This window comes from Onychostruthus taczanowskii, unplaced genomic scaffold (genome assembly GCF_017590055.1).
Source record: "Onychostruthus taczanowskii isolate IOZ18803 unplaced genomic scaffold, ASM1759005v1 scaffold66, whole genome shotgun sequence".
Taxonomy (NCBI): Eukaryota; Metazoa; Chordata; class Aves; order Passeriformes; family Passeridae; genus Onychostruthus; species Onychostruthus taczanowskii.
The window spans coordinates 4,216,437-4,237,258 of NW_024504344.1; the positions used below are offsets into that span (position 1 = coordinate 4,216,437).

At 42.8% G+C, this 20,822-nt stretch overlaps 1 protein-coding gene across 1 annotated transcript in view; it reads right to left on the reverse strand.

Moving 5' to 3' along the window:
- TSNARE1 (t-SNARE domain containing 1) overlaps nt 1-20,822 on the reverse strand; it is a 453,856-nt gene that overhangs the window by 301,503 nt on the left and 131,531 nt on the right. Inside the window, exon 6 of the mRNA XM_041420840.1 lies at nt 2,575-2,652. Within this exon, the coding sequence (XP_041276774.1) occupies nt 2,575-2,652 (78 nt within the window). The remainder of the gene's footprint in view (nt 1-2,574; nt 2,653-20,822) is intronic.

Below are 20,822 nucleotides of genomic sequence, written 5' to 3' on the forward strand. Positions count from 1 at the left end.
AACATTTCAGGTGCACAGTTAGATCTCCAAGCACAATGGGGGACCTCAAAAACCTCAGAGAGCTTCAGTAAGCCAGGAAAAGGAGGGACAGAGGAGCTGTGATAGGATTTATGCATTTTGTAGGATGTTCAACACCCTGTGCCCAGTACAAGAGGAGTAACCCCATCATCTGGTGAGCATCTGGAACACAGCTGCCTGTTCCTTCCTCAGCCACTTGCATGGTGCTACACAAACAACATCACTGACTTATTTCCCATGCTCCAAGTCAGAGCCCATGAGTTTCCTGAAGAGACTTTATGCTACAGAAAGAATCATGGGCATTCTTCCCCATTTTCTAGCCCTAAAAATTCTTTACCTAAAGTGAATTAGATCTGCCAAATCTCAGCACTACACTCAGCAGCCTTCTCCTGAAAATCTCTAACCACTTTTTGGGGGAAAGACTATAAAAAATAAACTGAATGAAACTGATTGTCAGACAAAAAATAATATGGGCAGTGAACAGAACAACAACAGTAGAGTATCTTATGGGCATTTCTTCAACCTGAAAGCACTTTAAAAGGCATTATAGATTCATTGATTCATAGATTTTAAAAGCCAGAGAGAGCAATTCTGATTATCCAACCTGATTTCCTCCCATAAAATTTTGTCCCATGATTCCCACATCAAGACTGGGGACTGCAGCTGGACTAAAGTATATCTTATAAAAAAGATATTTGAATCTTGATTTAAAGTTTCATGGCAAAGCCAAATCCATCAAGCCTCCTGCATAAGCAGTTCTAATGGCTGGTTACCCTCATACAGAGGGATTGAATTTGTCTAGCTTTAACTCTTATCTCCTGATCTCCTTCTATATGAGAACAATAGATTAATAAGCCCCTTGCTATCTGTTTGATGTCTTTCTTCCTAGAGAAGTACTTACACACCATGATTGAGTCCTCTTGGATGTCTCAAACAGAAATTTGGATGGCACAAATTTTACAGTCTGACTTTCAGACATGGAACAGTTTTGGCTTTTCTCTGCACCCTCTCCATTGTTGCAAAATAGTTTTAAGTGCAGGCATTGTCATTATCTGCTTCACAGAGCACTCAATTCAGGCAGCTCTTAAGAGGAAACACATCATCACCACCCCAAGAGGAGAAATAACAGCAACAGTGGTTGTCAAACACCAATTGAAGGGGTTAAGGCAATTCTAACAAAGAATGAAAACAGAAATTGGGTTGTGGTACTTCGAAAGAGATGCACCATTCACCTTTAAGTTTTCTTAGGATAAAACTCCACTGTGGAGGGAGTTGTGATTGAAGCACAGGGGCACATCAAGTCAGCCCTAATCTGGCCAGTTTGGACAGGAACAGCACACACAGACTCATGAGAAGGTTGCATCACTTCAGTCTGAAAAAGTTTGGAAGCAGAAGTGCTACTTCCACTCATCACTGGCATTGTCAAATCAAAACTATTGTTGCTGGAGCTGCCAAAATTGGTGCTAATGCAGGTATTTCTATGTGTTATGGTGTGGCTGTTCACCCACTTGTAAGCCAAGTATCACAGCTGGGATGTTCAAGCTCCCACAGTGGCCAAAATCCCTTTTTTACATGGGATGTGTGTCACCAGTTCAAGGGTCACCAACCCCTTGTAAGTATAGAAAAATTGAATGGGTGCTTGAATTTTCCTGGCAGATGGAGCATACACAACTCATCAAAAGTAGAGACAACTACATTTCAGAAGTTTTTAATTCCCATCCTTGTTCTAACAAGGATCCCTTGCTACAAACAACCAGGGCCCCACACCTGGAAGACACTGGGGAAGAATTACACAAATAAAGAGGCATTAAAATCCTTTCCCTACACCTAGGCCAGTCCTCTCTGTCACACAAGACACAGAAAGAACAGAACAGAAGCTGTCCAGATGATTCCAAAGCAATTTTAAGGTCTATTGTAAAATCAGCACTGATAATTTCTACCAGTCTGACACTGGTATGTTTTAGAACTGGGGTACAATGGCATTACCTTCCACTCAGCAATTTTAGTTTACATCTGTCTGCAAGATAAATTCCTCCAGCCTACCCAACAAAACAGATGAGCCAGAGCTTGTTTAAAAGGAGGGAGGACTCTGCATCACTAGGGGCTGGGGAGATACCCCTGCCCAACCTAGAGAGTGAGGAACAGCAGAATTTTTGGTGTTTTTCTAAGGGAGATAGATGTTTTGCCAGCTCATGTGACAGGCTCTGAACACAGCAGCGCTGCAACATATTTGAAAATGAGCCTGGCTTGTTCCACCTTTCTGAGCTTTAGCTCTCTATTGTAACAGATGACACAATTAAAAATAGAAAAAGGATGTGGTCTCAGCAAGGATTGGAATGTATCTGTGCCTGTTGGATGGAACATATGGTGTAATATTTTTACATCTTTTAAGGAGCTGTGTATTGGACATGTGCTGCTGCTCGTGAGATGCAGCAGCAGAAAAGCTGCATTAATATTTGCTCCCTGACAAGAGGAGCTGCCAGGGGCCGTGGCCATGCACAGGAATCATCAGCAGGACAGCACAGAACACACCAGGAAACCTCTAATTTTACACACCATTGGAGTTAATTCGGAAGACGTTGGCTGAAGTCTCCTGAAAAAGTTCCTGCAGCTCGCTGGGATCAATCTGAGTGGCTGTGAAGAGAAAAAACAGAAAAAAAAAAGTGTTAATATTGGACATCACCAATCACTTTGAAAGGGGGATGGTGCTTTGAAAGGGGGATGGTGCTTTGAAAGGGGGTGTAGATTCCTGCTTGCTGCAGAAATTTAGCCCATGTAGGGTGGTCTGATGCAGCTTTACACAGGGCATGTCGTGGAACTTTCACTGGACAGAAAAATCCAGCACCACCAGGACAGTGAAGATGCTGCAACACCGTGGGCACAGCCCACATGGACTGAGTTGGCATTCGTAGGGATTATCAGCAACCAGAATACAAATAATTCCACCTCATTTACCAAGTGGGAGTATCAGAACCACGACTGAATGAGAAACCACAGTGCCGAGTGATGGCCCACCAGCACTTCCCAGAGCAGGAGAGCCCACAGCAGGTCCTGCCTGTGGACAAAGCAGTGAGCAGAGGGCACCTGCTCTGTGGGGTGAAAGCTTTTAGGGCAGGAAGGAGGTGGGAGCTCAGTGGGATCTCCACACGTTCCTCTCCTAACCCCCAAAAGAGGTTCCTCTTCTTCCTATTCCTTCCTCATAGCTCAAATTCAAGGGGCAATGAGTCAGTGCCAGGCATTTCTACTGCTGGTGCACAGAAAAATTCTCACAACTTCATTCCCAATGTCCTCACTTTAGCCAAGGTACTCAAATCTGCCCTACAAGGAGAACACTGAAGTGAGGGTTTGAACATTTTGGGATTTCAGGTTTGGTGGAAGGTGGCGTGGGACTTTTTTGGGTTTTTTTTTGTTTTTGTTTTTGGTTTTTTTTTGTTCGGAAGGTGGTGTGGGACTTTTTTGGTTTTTTTTGTTTTAGTTTTTTAAAATTATTTTTTGTTGTTGTTTTGGGGTTTTTATTTGTTTGTTATTTGCGTTTTTGGATTTTTGTTGTTGTCGTTCTGTTTGTTTATTTAGAAATTTTTGTTTGTTGGGTTTATTTTCTTTGTTTTTTGATTTGATTTTTTAGCTTCATTTCCCAATTTTAAAATCCCTGAATCTGTCCCCAGCTTCTCCACAGTTTCATTATCCCCAGAGAAGGAGTCATGTGATGTTAGACTGAGCTATACTAGAGAATCACAGAATATTTTGGGTTGTAAGAGGCCTTAAAGATAATCCAGTTCCATCCCCCTGCCATGGGCAGGGACACCTTCCACTATCCCAGGTTGCTCCAAGCCCCATCCAGCCTGGCCTTGGACACTTCCAGGGGCAGGGCAGCTACAGCTTCTCTGGGAAACCTGTGCCAGGGTCTTCCTACCCTCACAGGGAAAAATTTCTTTCTAATATCCCATCTAAATCTGCTTTCCTTCAGCTTAACAACACTATTAATTATGCCTGTATTAAGTTCATCTCACACAGTAAGGATACATCACATAAATAAGTTTTAACCAGGCATTTCAATTTTGGTTGATTACAGTCACCAGAGAAACACTCATTTTTAATGATGTCTTTGTCACCAGTTTTATGGCAGCAGCTTTCCAGCAGACTTTTTTATTCTGCCTCCCACCTGTGTCAGCTTTCATGGCTTTCCCAGAAGCTGCTTTACCTGAAACTTTGGTCATAACTTGTAGCACCCCAGGGCTTGCCCACCCAACAGAGCCCTGTTATCACCCAGCTGCTCCTCTGAGGTGAAGCATCTCAGACTCAAACAGGAGCTGAGATTCATTTCTGCAAGTCAGGAGACTGGAGCTTTGACCTGCTCTGGATCCCTTCACCAGATTTCCCTAAGCTGCTGAAGCACCACACACCCAACCTGCTCTTGCCAGAGCAGAAGGACAGCGATGGAGCAAGGCAAAAATGAGGAAAATTGGGCAAAATGAGAAGCCTGCTTGATGTGCTGCTCAGGTTAGGGCTGAGGATGCATCTCCCAGTGCTGGAGGAGCAGCTGCACATCTAGAGAGCAGAATTTCCACTGCTTCTCACACGCACTGAGACAGTTCAGCCCTGTAACAGCTGTAAATAAAGTCATGAATCAGCCTGCCAGGATGAACAAATCCTGGGTATTAAATGCTGTTTAATCCAAATGCACAGGGCCTCATTGCTAGAGATTTTCCCACTCTTCTCTTCCTCCAGTTTCTCCTAAATCAGCTGTCCCAGACACTCATTTCCTTTGTTCCATATAGGAGGCTAAAGAAGAGCAGAAATTACTGTGGGCTCCCCTGTCCCCCAGGAATTTCACTTGTTACTAACAAAGTCCAGCTCTCATTAAATCACTGGTGAAAGAGCAGCACAGGAAAAGATTTTTATATCTTTACAGACTGTTATTACCCCCATTTTAGGAGTTTTTTATTGGATTTTCAGGGTGCTAGCATGTTCCAGAGAAAACTCATCTGCATATTTTGGGATAGAACTCATTTTGGATGGGTGGGTTTTTTTAAACTTCTTTATTTTATACTCTCCTTAGAAACACTAAATTTGCCTCAACAGATTTCAATCCTGGCCCAGTGATCCTGAATCCACATGCACTGAGGTACTGAACAAAGCCTCAGATGAACCATGAAGCAACCAAACCAAGGGCTGGGAATTCCCTCAAGAGCTCAGTTGGAATCACCCAGCTGGGAACAGCACTGCTTTAAATTCCCAAATAATCCAGATTGCAGACTCCAGTGTGCTCCCACATGGGGACACTCCTGCACAGCCCCCAGCAGGTATCTCTGAGGAGTCATTTCAAGTGACAAAGTCACACCAAGAGTCAAGATGACATATCCCAAATGTTGCAAAAGGCAGGAGAAGCACCAGTTTCACTGAGAAGGAAACACAGAGCAACACCGAGAGTCCAGAGTTATTCCATGAAGTGAAAAACTAGCAAAAAACTCAGGTGCTAATTTGGGAGGGTGAGATTTATTTGTATTTATTGGTGGGACACCAGTTTTCTCACCCTGTGCCACAATTTCCTAATGAGAAAGAGAAAATGCATGTGGCTCATACTCTGAAATCATGGAAATAATTCTGCTTTTAAGCCTCCACATATTCATTGCTGTCAAAATTATATAAATGGAAGAGGACTGTGAGGTTATAAATTCTTCCAAGGCCTCTCAGTCCATACCTATCTAACAGCACCCACAATCACCCTCACACCTAAAAAAATGCAAATTAAATCTAAAAAAATCCCACCCAACAAAGAAAATTAAACTTTTGTCCAAAATTTCCAAACAATTACTTTGAAATGCAATTCAAGGAGAATGTTTTTTTCTGAGAAAATTGCACTGTATCTGGCATGCAGTTTCCTCCCCCTAGACTTTTTATTTCACATCACAACATGCTGCCAGTTCTGGCTTTTATTTTGTTTTTATTTTGCAAAAGAAAAGAAAATAGTAACAAGGAGGCTGTTTTAACTACTCCAATTTCAAGCTTCAACACATCAAGCCAAGATGTAACTATTCAGGGAGGATGCAGCAGTTCAAGCAGACAAGCAGAACAATTTAAAAACAGCAGCAGAAAGCAAAGCAAAACTGCCTCTGTACTACCAAGCCAAGGAAGAAAAACCAAGGCTGAGAAGTAAAGTGGATGTGAAGTCTGATAAAAAAATTAAACATCTTTGATTACATCAAGTGGATACTCAAATATTATGATTCCCCAAGAAGGATTAGGATGTTTCTGATATGCATTAAATGATGTTATGCATTAAATACATGCTCTGACACTAACAGAGTTCGGGGCCACAGCTGGGAAAAATTACTTTTATTTACACTGTGGGTCCTCAAGGCTGTGAGGGTTTTGCAGTGGATGTGTTACAGAATCCCAGATGCAAATGGTTTCTCCTCTACTTCCTTAACTGGACATTTCAAAAAAAAAAACATTTGAACTCTTTCTGTTTATTTTTCCAGGAAAATCCCCTTGGATCCCAGGACAACCCAACTTCCTCTGCTATCAGTTCAACCTCCTCCCTGCCTAGCATATACTGATTTCCTGCTATGTTTATTGCTGTTATATTTATTTTTTATACATAGAAATCACAGAATGTTTGGGGTTGGAAGGGACCCTAAATATCATCTGGTCCTGCCACCATGGGCAGGGACACCTTCCACCAGACCAGGTCACTCAAGCCCCACCAACCAACTCCTAAAGCAGCAGCAAATAATGGCATTTCTGATATTTGTCTATTTAATTCTTCTTTCTCTTGCCTGAAAATCCTCCCAGGCACCCAGCTAGGTGAAAGAGATGGAAAAAAAAGAGCTTTTCAATACCTGCTCTGCCAAAGCAAAGTGTCTCACTGCACACTCTGCATGGGGAGACCTCAGCTGTGAGTGGGACCTTGAGGGAATTTGTCACTTGGGTGTGGAGTTTTATCCAGAAATTGCTCCATTTGGGCAAAAAAATCTGTGAGGCTGCAGCAAGTTTAAACCCAGCCATGCAACAGCACCTTGCACCCATCTGCTCTGCAGGGGTGGCTTCTTAGACCTCTGTGTTACCTGTCACACTCTGGATCAATGCAGAAAAAAAAAAAAAAAAAAAAAAAAAAAAAAAAAAAAGGAAAAAAAAAAAAAAAAAAAAAAAAAGGAGAAAGAAAAGAAAAAAAAAGGAAAGAAAAAGGAAACTGAATCATGGAATCACTTAGGTTGGAAAAAACCTTTGAATCCAACCATTAACCAAGCACTGCCAAATCCACCACTAAACTCTGTGCCTTGAGTGCCACATCCACACATCTTTCCAATATCTCCAGGGATGGTGACTCAGTCACTTCCCTAAGACCCTGTTCCCATGACTGATGATCCTTTAATTGAAGACATCATTCCTAATACCCAATACAAACCTCACCTGGTGAATCTTGAGGCCATTTCCTCTTTTTCTACCATTTCCTTCTTGGGAGAAGTGACAGACCCCAGCCTGGCTGCAATCTCCCTTCAGGGAGTTGTAAGGAGTGGTTGAGAAGCTTAAAAACCCATGCAAACCTTATACATGATTTCTGCAACCACTGTTTCAGAGAACACTCAGAGTGCATCACTTTCCACAATTCAGAGCAATTGTAATCTTTAATTCATCACAATTCTGTCTACAGGAGAAAATTCTGGGTGAGGACTGGCCAGTGGAGGGATGTGGTGTCTGTGCTTGGAGCAAAATAGAATCCAAGGACTCGTGGGCTGCTTCCTCCAGTCCTGCTCAGGAGGGAGAAAATAATTCTGCTGCACTTGGGCATCCCTGGGGCTCTCATGGGCTGGGACAATCGACAGCTCCAAGCACCACCACCAGCAGCTTTGGTAGGGAAGGAGAAATCCCAGCAGGAATTTCTTTCAGTTCCTCTTCAAGACAAGCCAAACACTATGCCTGACCAGGCTTATAAGGTCTTGTCTCGAGTGAGCTGGATAAAATTAATGTAAAAGGGAATTGCTGGAGGTCCAGGACAACATTCATGGCAAAGGAACCTACAGGAACATCCTTTCACTTAGTGTTAATGACAAGCACCCGTGTTTGCCATGTTAATCCTCCTTTCCTATTAATTATTTCACACTAATTTGGAGCTCCTAATGGCTTTTCTGCAGCCAGGTGAAGTCAATTCCCTCCCTGAACTCAATTTTGCAGAAAACCCAAAATAACCTAAAAGTTGCAGAGAAGAAGCAGCAGTAGTTAAAGTAACTTGGGTAAAATGGGGGAAAAGAGGAAAAACAGGACAAGAGTTTGGTCTTTCTACTTACAAAATCTAATGTGGCTGTAGCAAAGCAACTCAGCACCTCAAATTGCCATGGATTTATCCCCAAAGCACCACCAAGAATTATATCTGTGGTCTGTTAAAGAAAGTCACAGATTTCCTGCAGCTCCTCTCCTTTGAAAGTTTTAACAGAAATCACAGCATCGTCCTGTGCTGAAGAAACTCCCACAGAAAGTTTCTTGGTCTCCAAACTCCTCTTTCGTGCCATGAAACACCTGCAAGGAGTAAAAATAGCAGGCAGGAAGAAGCAACCTGCTCACTCTGATTTCAAACTACCCACCCCAAATCCTCAGTTTACCTCCAACAGTATGGATTCAGCCCCATCACACCCATCAGCCCCATCACACCCAGACCTGTGACTTAACCCTTTCACAGCTGAGCTGAGTGGGTGAGTCTCACCCTTCCAGCACCTTGTTCCTTCTCCAGGACCACTCAAGCCATTGCAAAGCTTCAATTCCCCCCTTTTCATGCCATTATCCAAGAGAATATCTCCTCCAGGACCACTCAAGCCATTGCAAATCTTCAATTCCCCCCTTTTCAAACCATTATCCAAGAGAATAATTCCTCATTGAAGACAGATCCACAATGAGAGCCATGTGCCTCTGACACTGGGAAGTGAACTCCTGGCAAAGGAAGAGATTGATTTTTGGCTGCTGGCCAGAGAGGGAGATTTTCTCTGGAGAAAAAACGGTAAATTCGTGTCTTTGTTTTAATTTTTACACAAGAGTTGGCATTAAAGTGAAAAGGTGGAAGAGGCTGAAGGAGGCCAAGGACAAGAAAGAGTAAAGAGAAAGAAGCAGACTGTCATGTAAGGAAGAAAATACAAAAGGCAAGAAGTGGTGGGGGCACAGACACCTACACCCACCCCAGACAAGTCCTTTAGTGCCCAGTACTCAACAGCTTCCCAGGGGGTTCCTCTGGTGTCTGATCCCATGTTCCACACCCCTTGGTTTCTTCCAATGCCAGAACACTGTTTTGCCCTTCCACTGTCTTCCCCTCTCCATAAACCACAGGAACCTTGATTCTCCTCATCACCTCTGCTCTCCCTGCCAGAACACTATTTTGGTCTTCCACTGTCTTCCCATAAACCACAGGAACCTTGATTCTCCTCATCACCTCTGCTCTCCTGTTGACACTGGTCAAAAAAAGCTTCAGCAAACACCAGGACAGAAAGGATTGGCCAAGGATGTGTTTGAACAAAGTTCTCTTCCTCAAAACAGCGAGCTTAAAATAGAAAAGAAAATGGAAGAGAATGAAAGAATCATGTGTAATGTGAAGTTGCTCCTGGCGTGCAAGCTTGGGAGGTTTTTATTTCCTGCTGATGAAATTTGAGTGAAATAAGTGATAAAGGGAAATGTAAGCAAAAATCACACTCATCAGGCATCATGATTTTCATCAGTATTGTAAAATGTGAGGCTGTTTCACATGGAAAAGCTCTGAGGCTCTTTGCTACAGATTGTCCAAAAGGTCTGGGTCTCCACAGCATGGCCACAGCATAAAGAGGGGGCACCTTTGGAATTACAGGTGTAAAAACTGGGATGAAGTTGGTGTTTGCACCAATCCTCCCCCAAAGCCCTCCTCACACAGCAGGGTCAGTGTGTTCAAGAACTCAATTCCCTACGGGTTAACTCAAGGTCTCTGTTTGCATTAACACTTATAAACTCCTGTTCTTTTTTTTTTTTTTTCCACTTTTTTAATCATCTTCCTGATTTGTCCAAGTTCGCTCAAATGTACAAAATGCATTTTTTCCTGGTTTTAGAAATGAAGTTTTACCTGAAGATAAAATTCTTCCCAGCTGGAAGAACACGTTTCATCCCACCCATCTAAAAGGGAGAGGTGCTAGGCAGTGAAGTATCTGCGTTCTCCTCCTCATCCTAAGGGAAAACCAAGAATCAGAATTTATTGAGTTGGAAGAGACCCACAAGGATCATTGAAGTCCAACTCCTGGCCCTGAACAGGATACTCCCAAGAATTACATCATATGTCTGAGAGCATTGTCCGAAAGCTTCTTCACCTCAGACAGGCTTGGTGCTGTGAGCACTGCCCTGGGGAGATGTCCCAGTCCCCAGCCACCCTCTGGGTGAAGAATCTTTTCCTAATATCCAATAAACCTCCCCTGACACAACTTCAGGCCATTCCCTCAGGTCCTGTCACTGTCACCAGCGAGGAGAAATCAGCTCCTGCCCCTCCACCTCAGCATTCCCCTACACAAGGACATTGCTCCCATCTCAATTCCCCACCAGATAACACTCCCAGAAAAATTACAGAGAAAATGAAAGTAAAACAAACACATCTGCTTTCACAGAATAGAAATTTTTTTTCTCTTTGAAAGTCCGACCACAGCTACAGCAAGTTGGCCAGAGGAGACAGAGGTTTCATAATCTCTAAGCCAAATTAAGTTCTGGGCCTAAATCCAATGAGGGGATAAGACCAAGAATGCAAAGCAGGCAGGGAGAATAATTTCAGGTTGGTAAGGGCCCCACATAGGGCCCCATTTTTTTTCTTGGGCTCTCTGAAACAGTTTCAATACCTAAAGCTTATCCAAACCTCTAAATTTACATATAATTAACAAATTCCCAGAGAAGTAAGTGCAGTGTCCCCAGAACAAATGCTCTTAGTAGAGCTGTAAGTTTTAACTGGAGCTCAGCGTGGTTCTTTCTAGGAAAAGCCTAGCAAATAAAATAAAAAAAGAAGCCTTGAATACAGATACAATACACATTCCTGAGAGAAATAATAAATACATTGCCTATCCCAAGGGAAGTCTAGGAAGCCAAGGAAAAAGGCTATTCAGGTAAAAGTTTCCCATGTCAGTGAGGCCTAGGGAAGTGGGACCAAAACTGGGCAGCTTGGCAAGTGTCTGTGCCCTTGGTGGCACAGCAGGCACTACAAGGGACACTCCAGCCATGGAGAATTATCCCTTATGGAATTCAAGAAGGTAAAAGGTGAGCATCGCCTAGCAGTAAAAGTCAACTTCAGAAATTAAAGAAGATACAGGATTTAGAAAGTCTGTGCTCCACAACCTAGCTGAGGAGAAAGGCTGCACACAATTCCTGCACTTCCATTTAAATCATCCAAGAGATGATTTTTGTCCTAAGGAGCATTAAACACAGGATTGCTTTGCCATATTCCCATCCTTCCCATGAGGGAAACAACCCAATTCTATTCCAAACACAGCACCAAGTTCTCAACCACAAAAATACTAATCTCTGTGTACCCAAGAGCTGGTTCAAAGAGAAAAGGAAACATTAGAGATTGACAAGGCATGGGCACAAGTTGCCAAGAGAAGCTGTGGATATGTCAGCCATGGAACTGCTCAAGGAAAAGTTGGATGGGACCCTGAACAACCTGTTCTAATGGAAGATGGGTTGGAACAAGATGATTTTGAAGGTCCCGTCTAACCCAAATGATTCTATGGTTCTATGAGTAATTATCTTTTTACAGTGCAATCAAGATTCAATCAGATTTGCTTTGCATTTTTTCTGGTTAAGAGGTTTTTGTTCACTTTGGTTTCCTTCTTTAGCAAATATGCCAATAATAAAGTCCTGAAGAAGAAAGGAAAAGACTCTCTAGTGAATAGCACCTCATCTGGTGAGTCCAGGACAGCGCAGACAGTGCCAGAGTCTCAGCTCAGGTAGGAGTGCGGCCAAGAAAATCTGCAAATGTGTTAAAATCATAGAAATCATACAATGGTTTGGGTTGGAAGAGACTTTGAAGATCATCCAGTTCCAACTCCCTGTTATGGCTGGAGAAATGTGTCAACAGCTCATTGTTCAGCTTTGACAAACCTTTGGATCCATGTTCCTGAGGGTGCATCTCCAACTTCCTCACAGCAGCAGTAGTCACAAACAGCCTCCCAAACCCACCCATGTGCTACTAAGGAAATAAAGAGAAGTATCCAAACTGTCCACAAAGAGAGGCTGTTCCTAGAGCCAGCCCTGAGACAAACACTCTGCCAGACCCTGCATTGACTCTTGGCCAAGTGGAGAGGCTCCTCCTTGGGGAGCATCACATGGAGCCCAGAGTGAGCAATTAGCAGCCCTGCCCAAATTCCCTCCAGTTGTGGAGGTGGATTTTGCAAGAGAATGGCAAATCCATGACCAAAATCCTGGAAAATCAGCAACTATAGTTTGACAAGGTGCGTAGAACTCCCAGAGAGGATCAGGAACAGCATAAGAGAAAGCTGCTGGTACAAGATGTCACTCAGAAGATGAGCTACACTCTGCTGTAAAAGCAAAGGGGTGAGATGAAGCAGACATGCTGCTTCCAACTCATGATGGGTAGGAAAACACCCAACAAAACTCAAACAGAAGTTCCAACCAAACAACAAACTTTGCTACATTATTACCCAAACGGTTTATTTCAATTTATTATTAACAAGTTCCCTGCTCTTGAAAGACCACTAGAAATATATCAGATTTTTTTTCCCAGCACAGAGTGACAGTTTGTGCTTCTCACTCTTCTTCTCAAGCTTGTTAAAGACGTTAGACAGCAACATCAGCCTACAGTACAAAACCTGATATTCTCTACATCTGCATTAATGCTGCCAGAGAAACCTGTTCTCATCCTATGCTCCTGTTTAGGCAGCAGGGGAAAAAAACTAAAATAAAAAAAACCCCAAATCAGCATGGGAAAAAAAACCCAAACAAACACACTGCCTTCTAATTTCTAAGAAAAACAGCAGCTCTTGTTGATTTAGTGGAAGGAAATGTCAAAGACTCACGAGGCTGTGACTAAAATAAAGAGCCCATCACTTCATGGGGGCAACACAAGGGCGAGAGGTGATTTGAAGGTCAGGTGAGGTTGGCAGCCCATGGGAAAGGAGCTGGTGGGATCCTCAGCCCTGTTCCACCTGCTCAAACCTCTGTAAAATGAACAAAATCATTCAGAGAACTCCCGCTTTCACCACGGTGAGAGACTGCAGTGCTCTTCTCCAGATGGGAGAATTAGAGGAAAAGTGTATTTTCTGTGATGGTTAAATGCAAAATAGACTTTGGATTTTAAGCAAAAGTTTATGGAGAACAAATGCAGAGCAGAGCTGGGTAGTGAATTTAGAAGCTGCTAATTTTGGTGGTGTGGAAATTTTGGTTTTGGTTGGACAGTTTTACAATTAAGAGTTTTTCTCCATGTTTAAGCAATGGGGAGACAAACTTTAAAAGGTTTTGCATAATTCTGATGTGTCACCAAGATGCAGTTAAGTCCCTTTTAAATGAAAAAAAAAAACACTTTGGTTTTGGTTTGTTTTTGGTTTTTTGTTTTGTTTTGTTTTGGTTTTTTTTAATGTTTGCTTGTAGTGTATTAGGATAGAGTGAAAAGGACAATTCACTTTTGATTGAAATAAATCAATGTCCTGGAAAATACCAATTAATTTTTGAAATATCCCTATCAAATCCTATTGCTTCTTGCTTTCCAAGATGGAAAGTCTAATCTTGTTCCTTCCTTCATGCTCCAAAGCAGTGGCAAAAGCAAGCATTAAGACAGTGTCTGCCTGTATTTTTAAAAGAATACCTAAGTCATTACAAAACAAAAAAGGCAATTTAAGGTATTTGACAGTTTGTTTCATTTTTTAATATTGATGCTGTATGAGGATATAAATAAAACCTGAGTGAAAGCAAGTTTTGTTTGTACTGCCATATTCCTGGGAGAGTCTGCAGTTCTGTGTTAATGCAAACACAAACAACAGCACCAACAAGATGAGAAAATATAAAGGAAATGACTGGAAAAGCAAAGTGGAAATTATTAATCTTACACTTACTGCCCGAGCTGTTGGGAGTGTAACATGAAAACAGCCAGCAAAAAAGATGAAGAATCCAAATATTTTTGAAATGTCGTTATTTAAAAATTTATTGGTGATATAAATCACAAAATATTGTTTTTATTTTAAAACTGGCACTTAATCAGCCTCTCTTTTGGTCTTATTAATGAACTCAGCACTAATTGCCTTAGAAAATATCTTTTTAAAGATTCAGGCTATTAATGACAAGATGGAGATGACTTTTTTTTTCCTGATTAAGTCCATGTGATGCAAGTGAGTGGTAGCAGAAAAAAACAGCTCCATGAACAAAAAGAGAAACCCTGCAAAATATTACCTTGCCACGACTTTCCAGATGAACAAACATATCCCATTGGGATAGGACACTGTGAATGTTCCATCCCTGGAAATGTCCAAGGCCAGGTTGGATGGGGCTTGGAGCAGCCTGGGACAGTGGAAGATGTCCCTGCCCATGGCAGGGGTTGGAACTGGATGATTTAAGTTCCTTTCCAACCCAAACCATTCCATGATCCAAGTAAATGGACATTTCTACACTCCCTGTAAACGTGATGCTAGACCCTCAAGTTTGTTCCAGAGTCAACCCTTGTTGCAGAACAAATGTGTAGAATTTCAAGTGTAGAAAATGCCTTTTCTTCCCATTTTCTTCCTCTTCATAACTTTCTTCATAAGCCAAAATTCAGGCCATTTCAAGGACACAGAAGACAGATTGCTCCCACAGTAAGTAAAACCAAAAATCTCAGAGAGACCTTGCAGAGTCATTGAGACCTGCATGAAGAGTTTTCACAAACTAAAAGCCCCAGAGAGATGAAGTGAGGTCTGGGATGACAGGACAGCAGAAATTACTGAAACAGAGACAAAGTGGATGCAATGCAACAGCTGGCACCCATCTATGGGAAAAACGGTTTGTGCCTGGGTAATGCTGGAGTGGATTTCCCAACTCAGAGTAAAAGTTCCATCTGATGCACCCTCATCTTCTGGAGAGCTTCAACTCTCCATGAAACAAAAACAAAAAAAAAAAAAAAAAAAAAAAGGAGCAAGGTAATTTATTATACATTTTAAAAAGAAATGAAAAATGTTAACACACCCCTTGCCATTTATTGAGAATCTTTATCATGTTTAAATAAGAAAACTATACTGCTAATTTATGCATCATACTTTATATACCTTCTCAGCATTACTGAATAGAGGAAGGAAAATTACTTTTGTTTGCTTAAGATTAACCATAATAGAAACCATCTGGCTCCAAGAATCAGCTCTTTTGGAAGAAATCATAAAACCTATACAGGGTTTTATAATCCATATGTACCAGACCCCATACGTCGTTCAGGAAGATGAAGTGCCATCTGCTAGAGCTTCTGGAAGTCTCCTGGGCTTGTTTCTGTGGGACATTTTATGTGGATCTGGTCACCCACAGGTTATGGAATCTGCAGCTGGTCAGCAGAGGTTGTAGCAATGGCCATAATTTGTCCTGTTTCTTGTGACACAGCTACTGCTGCAGTCATTCCCCGGAAAGGAAGGACTGGCACAGGAGGCACTGGCTCAGCTGTCTCTCCCTGGGATTCACATGAACCAAATCTTGATTTCTCAGACCCTGAGCAAGCTACTTTTATTGTTCCTCACAGTGAAATGGTCAATGTGGGGAAACATTACAGGATTAGTCATTTATTTTTTGTACACAGAGGAACATCCACTCAGGAACAGAGTGTCCCCATCTACCAAGGGAGGAGTAGAGGAGAACATCCTCTTACTGCCATGTATTACATAGAAAAAAAATTACTTTTCTGTTCCACAGATGATTTCAGCTATAAACATTGAGTTTAGAATGATCTGGGTTGGAGGGGAGGACAAAAATCATCTTCTTCCAACCCCTTGCCATGGGCAGGGACACCTTCTACTATTCCAGGTTGCTCCAAGTCCTGTCCAACCTGGCTTTAGACATTTCCAGGGATGGGGCAGCCACAGCTGCTCTGGGCAACGTGTGCCAGTGCCTCAGCACCCTCACAGTAAAGAATTTCTTACTCATATCTAATCTAAATCCATTCTCCCTTGTTCTCTACACACCCTTATAAAAAGTTATCTCACAGACCCATTACTGTACAAGGAAACCTCTAACCCAGCCCAGCAACACAGCACTAAAAAGACAGAGCTAAAAAAAAAAATTCAAGTAAAAGACAAGTTCATTAGAAGTTTATGCAAAGCTACAGAAGAAATGGAGTTGCTCCATGTGTGATGTCATTTGGACAATGAGCTTTATGCCCACACTTGAACACAAAAGAAAAGAAAAGGACTGTATGGGTGTTAGCATTAATTAGACATTATTATAGTGCCCTCTGCACCTTTGTAAAGCAAAAATATCCCTTCCTCATGGGTAAACCAGGAGAATTTACACTGCACTGGGGCCTAGCCCCATGTTCAGGAGGACTGATCCATCCTCAGGGTCAACTGCGCCTTCTGCTGCAAGACAAAAAGTGGCTTTTTTGCTCTTTAATTCAGCAGAACTTTGCTCTCTTTCTCATTCTCAGCAGGAGTCATTAAATATCTGCAGGCCAGATTTTGCTCTCCATCTTAATTGAAAAGACTCTGTTAGGTACTTGAACGCAGACTTTCTCCCTTTCTTTCAAAATAAAACTGAGATGTGGCTTGAAGTATTTGCCTAAAAAAAAAAAAAAAAAAAAAAATTCCACAGCACTGTGATACTGATGAGTATGAGAAAGTGGAAGTGACAGGAAACTGATGAAGAAAAGGCTGAGCTAAATTTTTTAGACAACTGGTTTATTAGCTGAAGCATTCTGGTTTAGATCAACAGATACAAATGCCAAATCCAGTAAGCTGGTTTCAGCTGAAAGTTTTTTTCCTTCCTCCCTTTACTATAGTTTAAGCAGCCCCTTACAGGCTTTCAAAGGGAAATGTTTAGACATTTTGAACTGAAATACTGTCTTAAAATTTACCATATTAAAAAAAAAAAAAAAAAAAAAAACTCTTTTTTTTTTTTTTTTTTTTCATTTGCGGATAAGTTCTAAACATAATTGGCAGCCATAAGGAGAAAAAGCTTAACAAGTAAAAAAAATCATTTACATCACCCCCCCTGAGTACCAGCACCACTGCTCATGCAGGGAAAAATGCATAAATGCATGTACAAGTGATAGCAAAGAGGTTAAACTAAAATACTTCTGAAAGGTTTTGGATCCAAGAGCAAAGCTTGGGCAGATGTGCAACCTCCACAGGAGGGAATCCTTTAGCCCCTTTGGAAAATGCCAAGGAATCCCAAGGCAAATGATCATTTAAGGATCAGGGAAATAATTATTTCAAAGAACCCAAGGAGTTCCATTTTGAACTATTTCATGTCTCTTTTCTTCCTGTAGCCTCTCTTCAAACATTGAATTTTCTTGCCACAGGAATTTTCTGACACTCATTCTATGAAAAATCACAGGATCACAGAATGGTTTGGGCTGGAAGGGACCTTAAAGTTCATCCAGTTCCAAGTCCATGCCATGGACAGAGACACCTTCCTCCAGACCAGATTGCTCCAAGTTTCATCCAACCTGGCCTTGGACTTCCAGGGATGGGGCAGCCACAGCTTCTCTGAGCATGTTGCTGCAGCTGAGCTGAAAACCCTTCCCCACACCTATTCCCTAGATGGGGCAGCCACAGCTTCTCTGAGCATGTTGCTGCAGCTGAGGTCTAAGAAAACCCTTCCCCACACCTATTCCCTAAGAAATGCCCATAAAAGGGTTAACACCTGATTTCCAGCACACCTACACCCATTCCCTTTTGTGCACAGCTCTCTATAAATAGTAAATGTGAACATGTGAGATGGGTGTTGCCAGCAATGGCTCTCAGGATTTTTGTCAGCGTTTGGGATTGCAATAAGAAAATCTAATGTTCCAGCAGAAGGAACAGGACTGCTGCCAAATCTCCCCCTCTACCACCTTCCCTTGTGCTGGTTTTGCATCCACCACCATCAAATGGTGGGGACAAAAGGTGGGGACAGCCTCTGGCTGGGACAGGGGACTCATTCATGAGCCAGTAGTGGCCACCTAATGGGGACCTGTCTTGGATGTGAGTCTGGGGATACACCATCACTGGAAGTGGTGGGTGTCCCATCCCTGGAAGTGTTCACAGCCAGCTGGATGGGGCTCTGAGCAGCCTGGTCTAGTGGAAGGAGTCCTCTCAAATGCAGGAAACTGGAATCAGATAATCTTTAAAGTTTCTTCCAATCAAACCTATTCTATTTGTCTTTTTACCTCTTTTTGCTTCCTTTTCCTTTTCTTCATTCCCTCAGCCTCTCACTTGCTTTTCCCACCCACCACTTTTGAAGTCAGCAGCAGCTGCTGCCATGCAGAGCTGACAAAGCAGCTCAGGGAGACTGAGACATGTCACATTCCTCCCTGGGAGAAATTCCTTCCTTGCTGCTTCTTAGGAAGAGAAGGTTGAAATTAAGGGGTCCCCAAAACTGCCTCCATCTCTGTTGCCAGGATGGTGCATCCCCAGGGCCTGTGTTCATCTACAGCAAACTTCAGCCCATCCATCCATCTGGTCCTGCTTGAGCAGAGATCTTGGACTCGATGAACTCCAGAGATTCCTCCCAACCTTCCCTCATTCTACAGATCCTCAACAGACCATTCCTCTTCTTCCTTAAAATAAACAGTGATGAAGATCCAAGGAGCAGGAGTGCTATGATTTTCTAGTCAAAGGTTGGATTTGATGATCTTGAAGGTCTTTCCCAGCCTTGATGATTCTGTGATTCTTTTGTGGTCATATCCTGCCTTTCTTCTTTCCAAATCCCTGTTCAGAGGGGACTGGCACTGGGCAGCAAAACAATCTGCAGGAAATGTGCTGCACTGCTGCTGAAACAGGTAAAATGGTGCTTTTTAGAGGCAAACTTTGACCCTTAAGTGGTCAGAAGTTGACTTCCACAGGTTTCCCATCATGTTGCAGTTCCCACGTGTTATCCCCACTGGGCAACCACAAGAAAGATCATGTAGGCCAGATGGGACACATAGATCTGCTGGGGAAGGAGATGCTTTGCAGGTCAAATTCTCCACTGCTGGTCTGCACTGGATGAATGAACTAAAGGAGAGCACTGAGAAAACCACACTGGGTATGTAAAAGTCACAGTAGCCAATTCCTCCTGAAAGCAGAAAATATCTCCCACTGCACACAAAGAAAAAACATCTTGAAGCTCTTGAAGGCTGGTCAAGAAGGTGGGGATCACCCCCTAACACCCATCCAGTTCCAACAAGTTCACAGCCTGGTTGGAAAGCTCAGCATGAGGTGATCTCCCCCAAAACAGGGGAGTTTGGCAGCCTCACTCTTTCTCATATCCCACTCCTTGTGCTGTGCTAATTCTTCCACACTTGAGATGGTTTAACCTCCCCCAGGGATCTGAGGAGGTCAATCAGCACTTCTCCTCCAGTTCATTGTACCCAGCAGCCTGAGCAGTTAGCAGCAGTTCCTTTGAGTGAGTTGATTTTATCAGAAATTCCTGCTGCAACCTCCGTGCGTGCACAAACGCCGTCGAGGCTTCTATAATTAGAGCACACCGAGAGAGAAAAGCAATTTGTAAGGAGAATTACACCTCTAAAATGTGTCTTTCTCAGAAAGGTGCTGCCTGCACGTCTGGGGGGAAAAAGCTTGAATATTCAGGAGGAAATTCTCTGTACTGGTGCCACTAGACGTTAACTAAAGAGCTAATTGTTTTGGGTTTTTTTTTTTCTCACTAACAGTCCCAAGTCACAAAAAAAGAAACAAAACCCCACATAGGCACACACAGGTTCAAAACTGTACACACCCGGTGCTTAGTCAAAGACAAGATACACACAAAATAACCAAAATATCAGCCAACATGGTGAGCACTGTGACTGTGGGTCTGTTTGCAGTGCAGTGGTACGAGACCTAGAGGAACAAACCTGAGGTAAATTTATACAGCTTAAGATTTATAACAGCAGAGTACATGGTGCTGTGTATCATGCTGGTATTGGTGTTGCTCCAGAGCAAGAGCATTTTGATCTACCAAATCCCACACCACTTCTGTTCCCAAATATTTAAATGAGGCAAGATAAACTTGCTGGGCAGTTGTATCTACCAGCTGCTGTGGGGTACTGCGGATGTTTAGTCCGGAGAAAAGTGGGCTCAGTGGAGACTCACTGCTCTCTACAACTGCCTGAAGGCAGGTGTGATGGTGAGGTGGGGTTGGACTCCCAGGAAACTCATGATAGAAAAATGGGAAATGGCCTCAAGGGGGTTCAGATCAAATATTACAAAACATTTCTTCAATGAAAGAGTGGTTAAGCATTGGAACAGGCTGCCCAGGGCAGTGGCAGAGTCCACCATCACCAAAAGAGTTAAAAAAATAAGTCAACTTGGCCATGGTGGTATTTGGTCAAAGGTTGGACTTGATAATCTTTGAATTATTTTCCAACCTTATGGATTCCATGATCCCATGAAAATGCTCCCACCCACAGCCAACCCAAGGCTGTTTGCTGGTTTGGTGCAGCTAAAAATCACCTGTACAGCCCTGATTGGGGTCTCACCTGAGTCATTGTGGCTCTTTTTGTGTCCCCTTCCCTCGCTGCAGACCCACAACCGGCACCCACAGCACCATGAAGCAGAAACACTCCGGTCTCTGGGCCACCACACAAGAGATTTTGGGTTATTTTTGCAAACAGGAGGAAAACAAAACCTTCCCAGACTGTGGGCCATGATCTGTGCAGGCTGAGGGCAAGAGCAGGG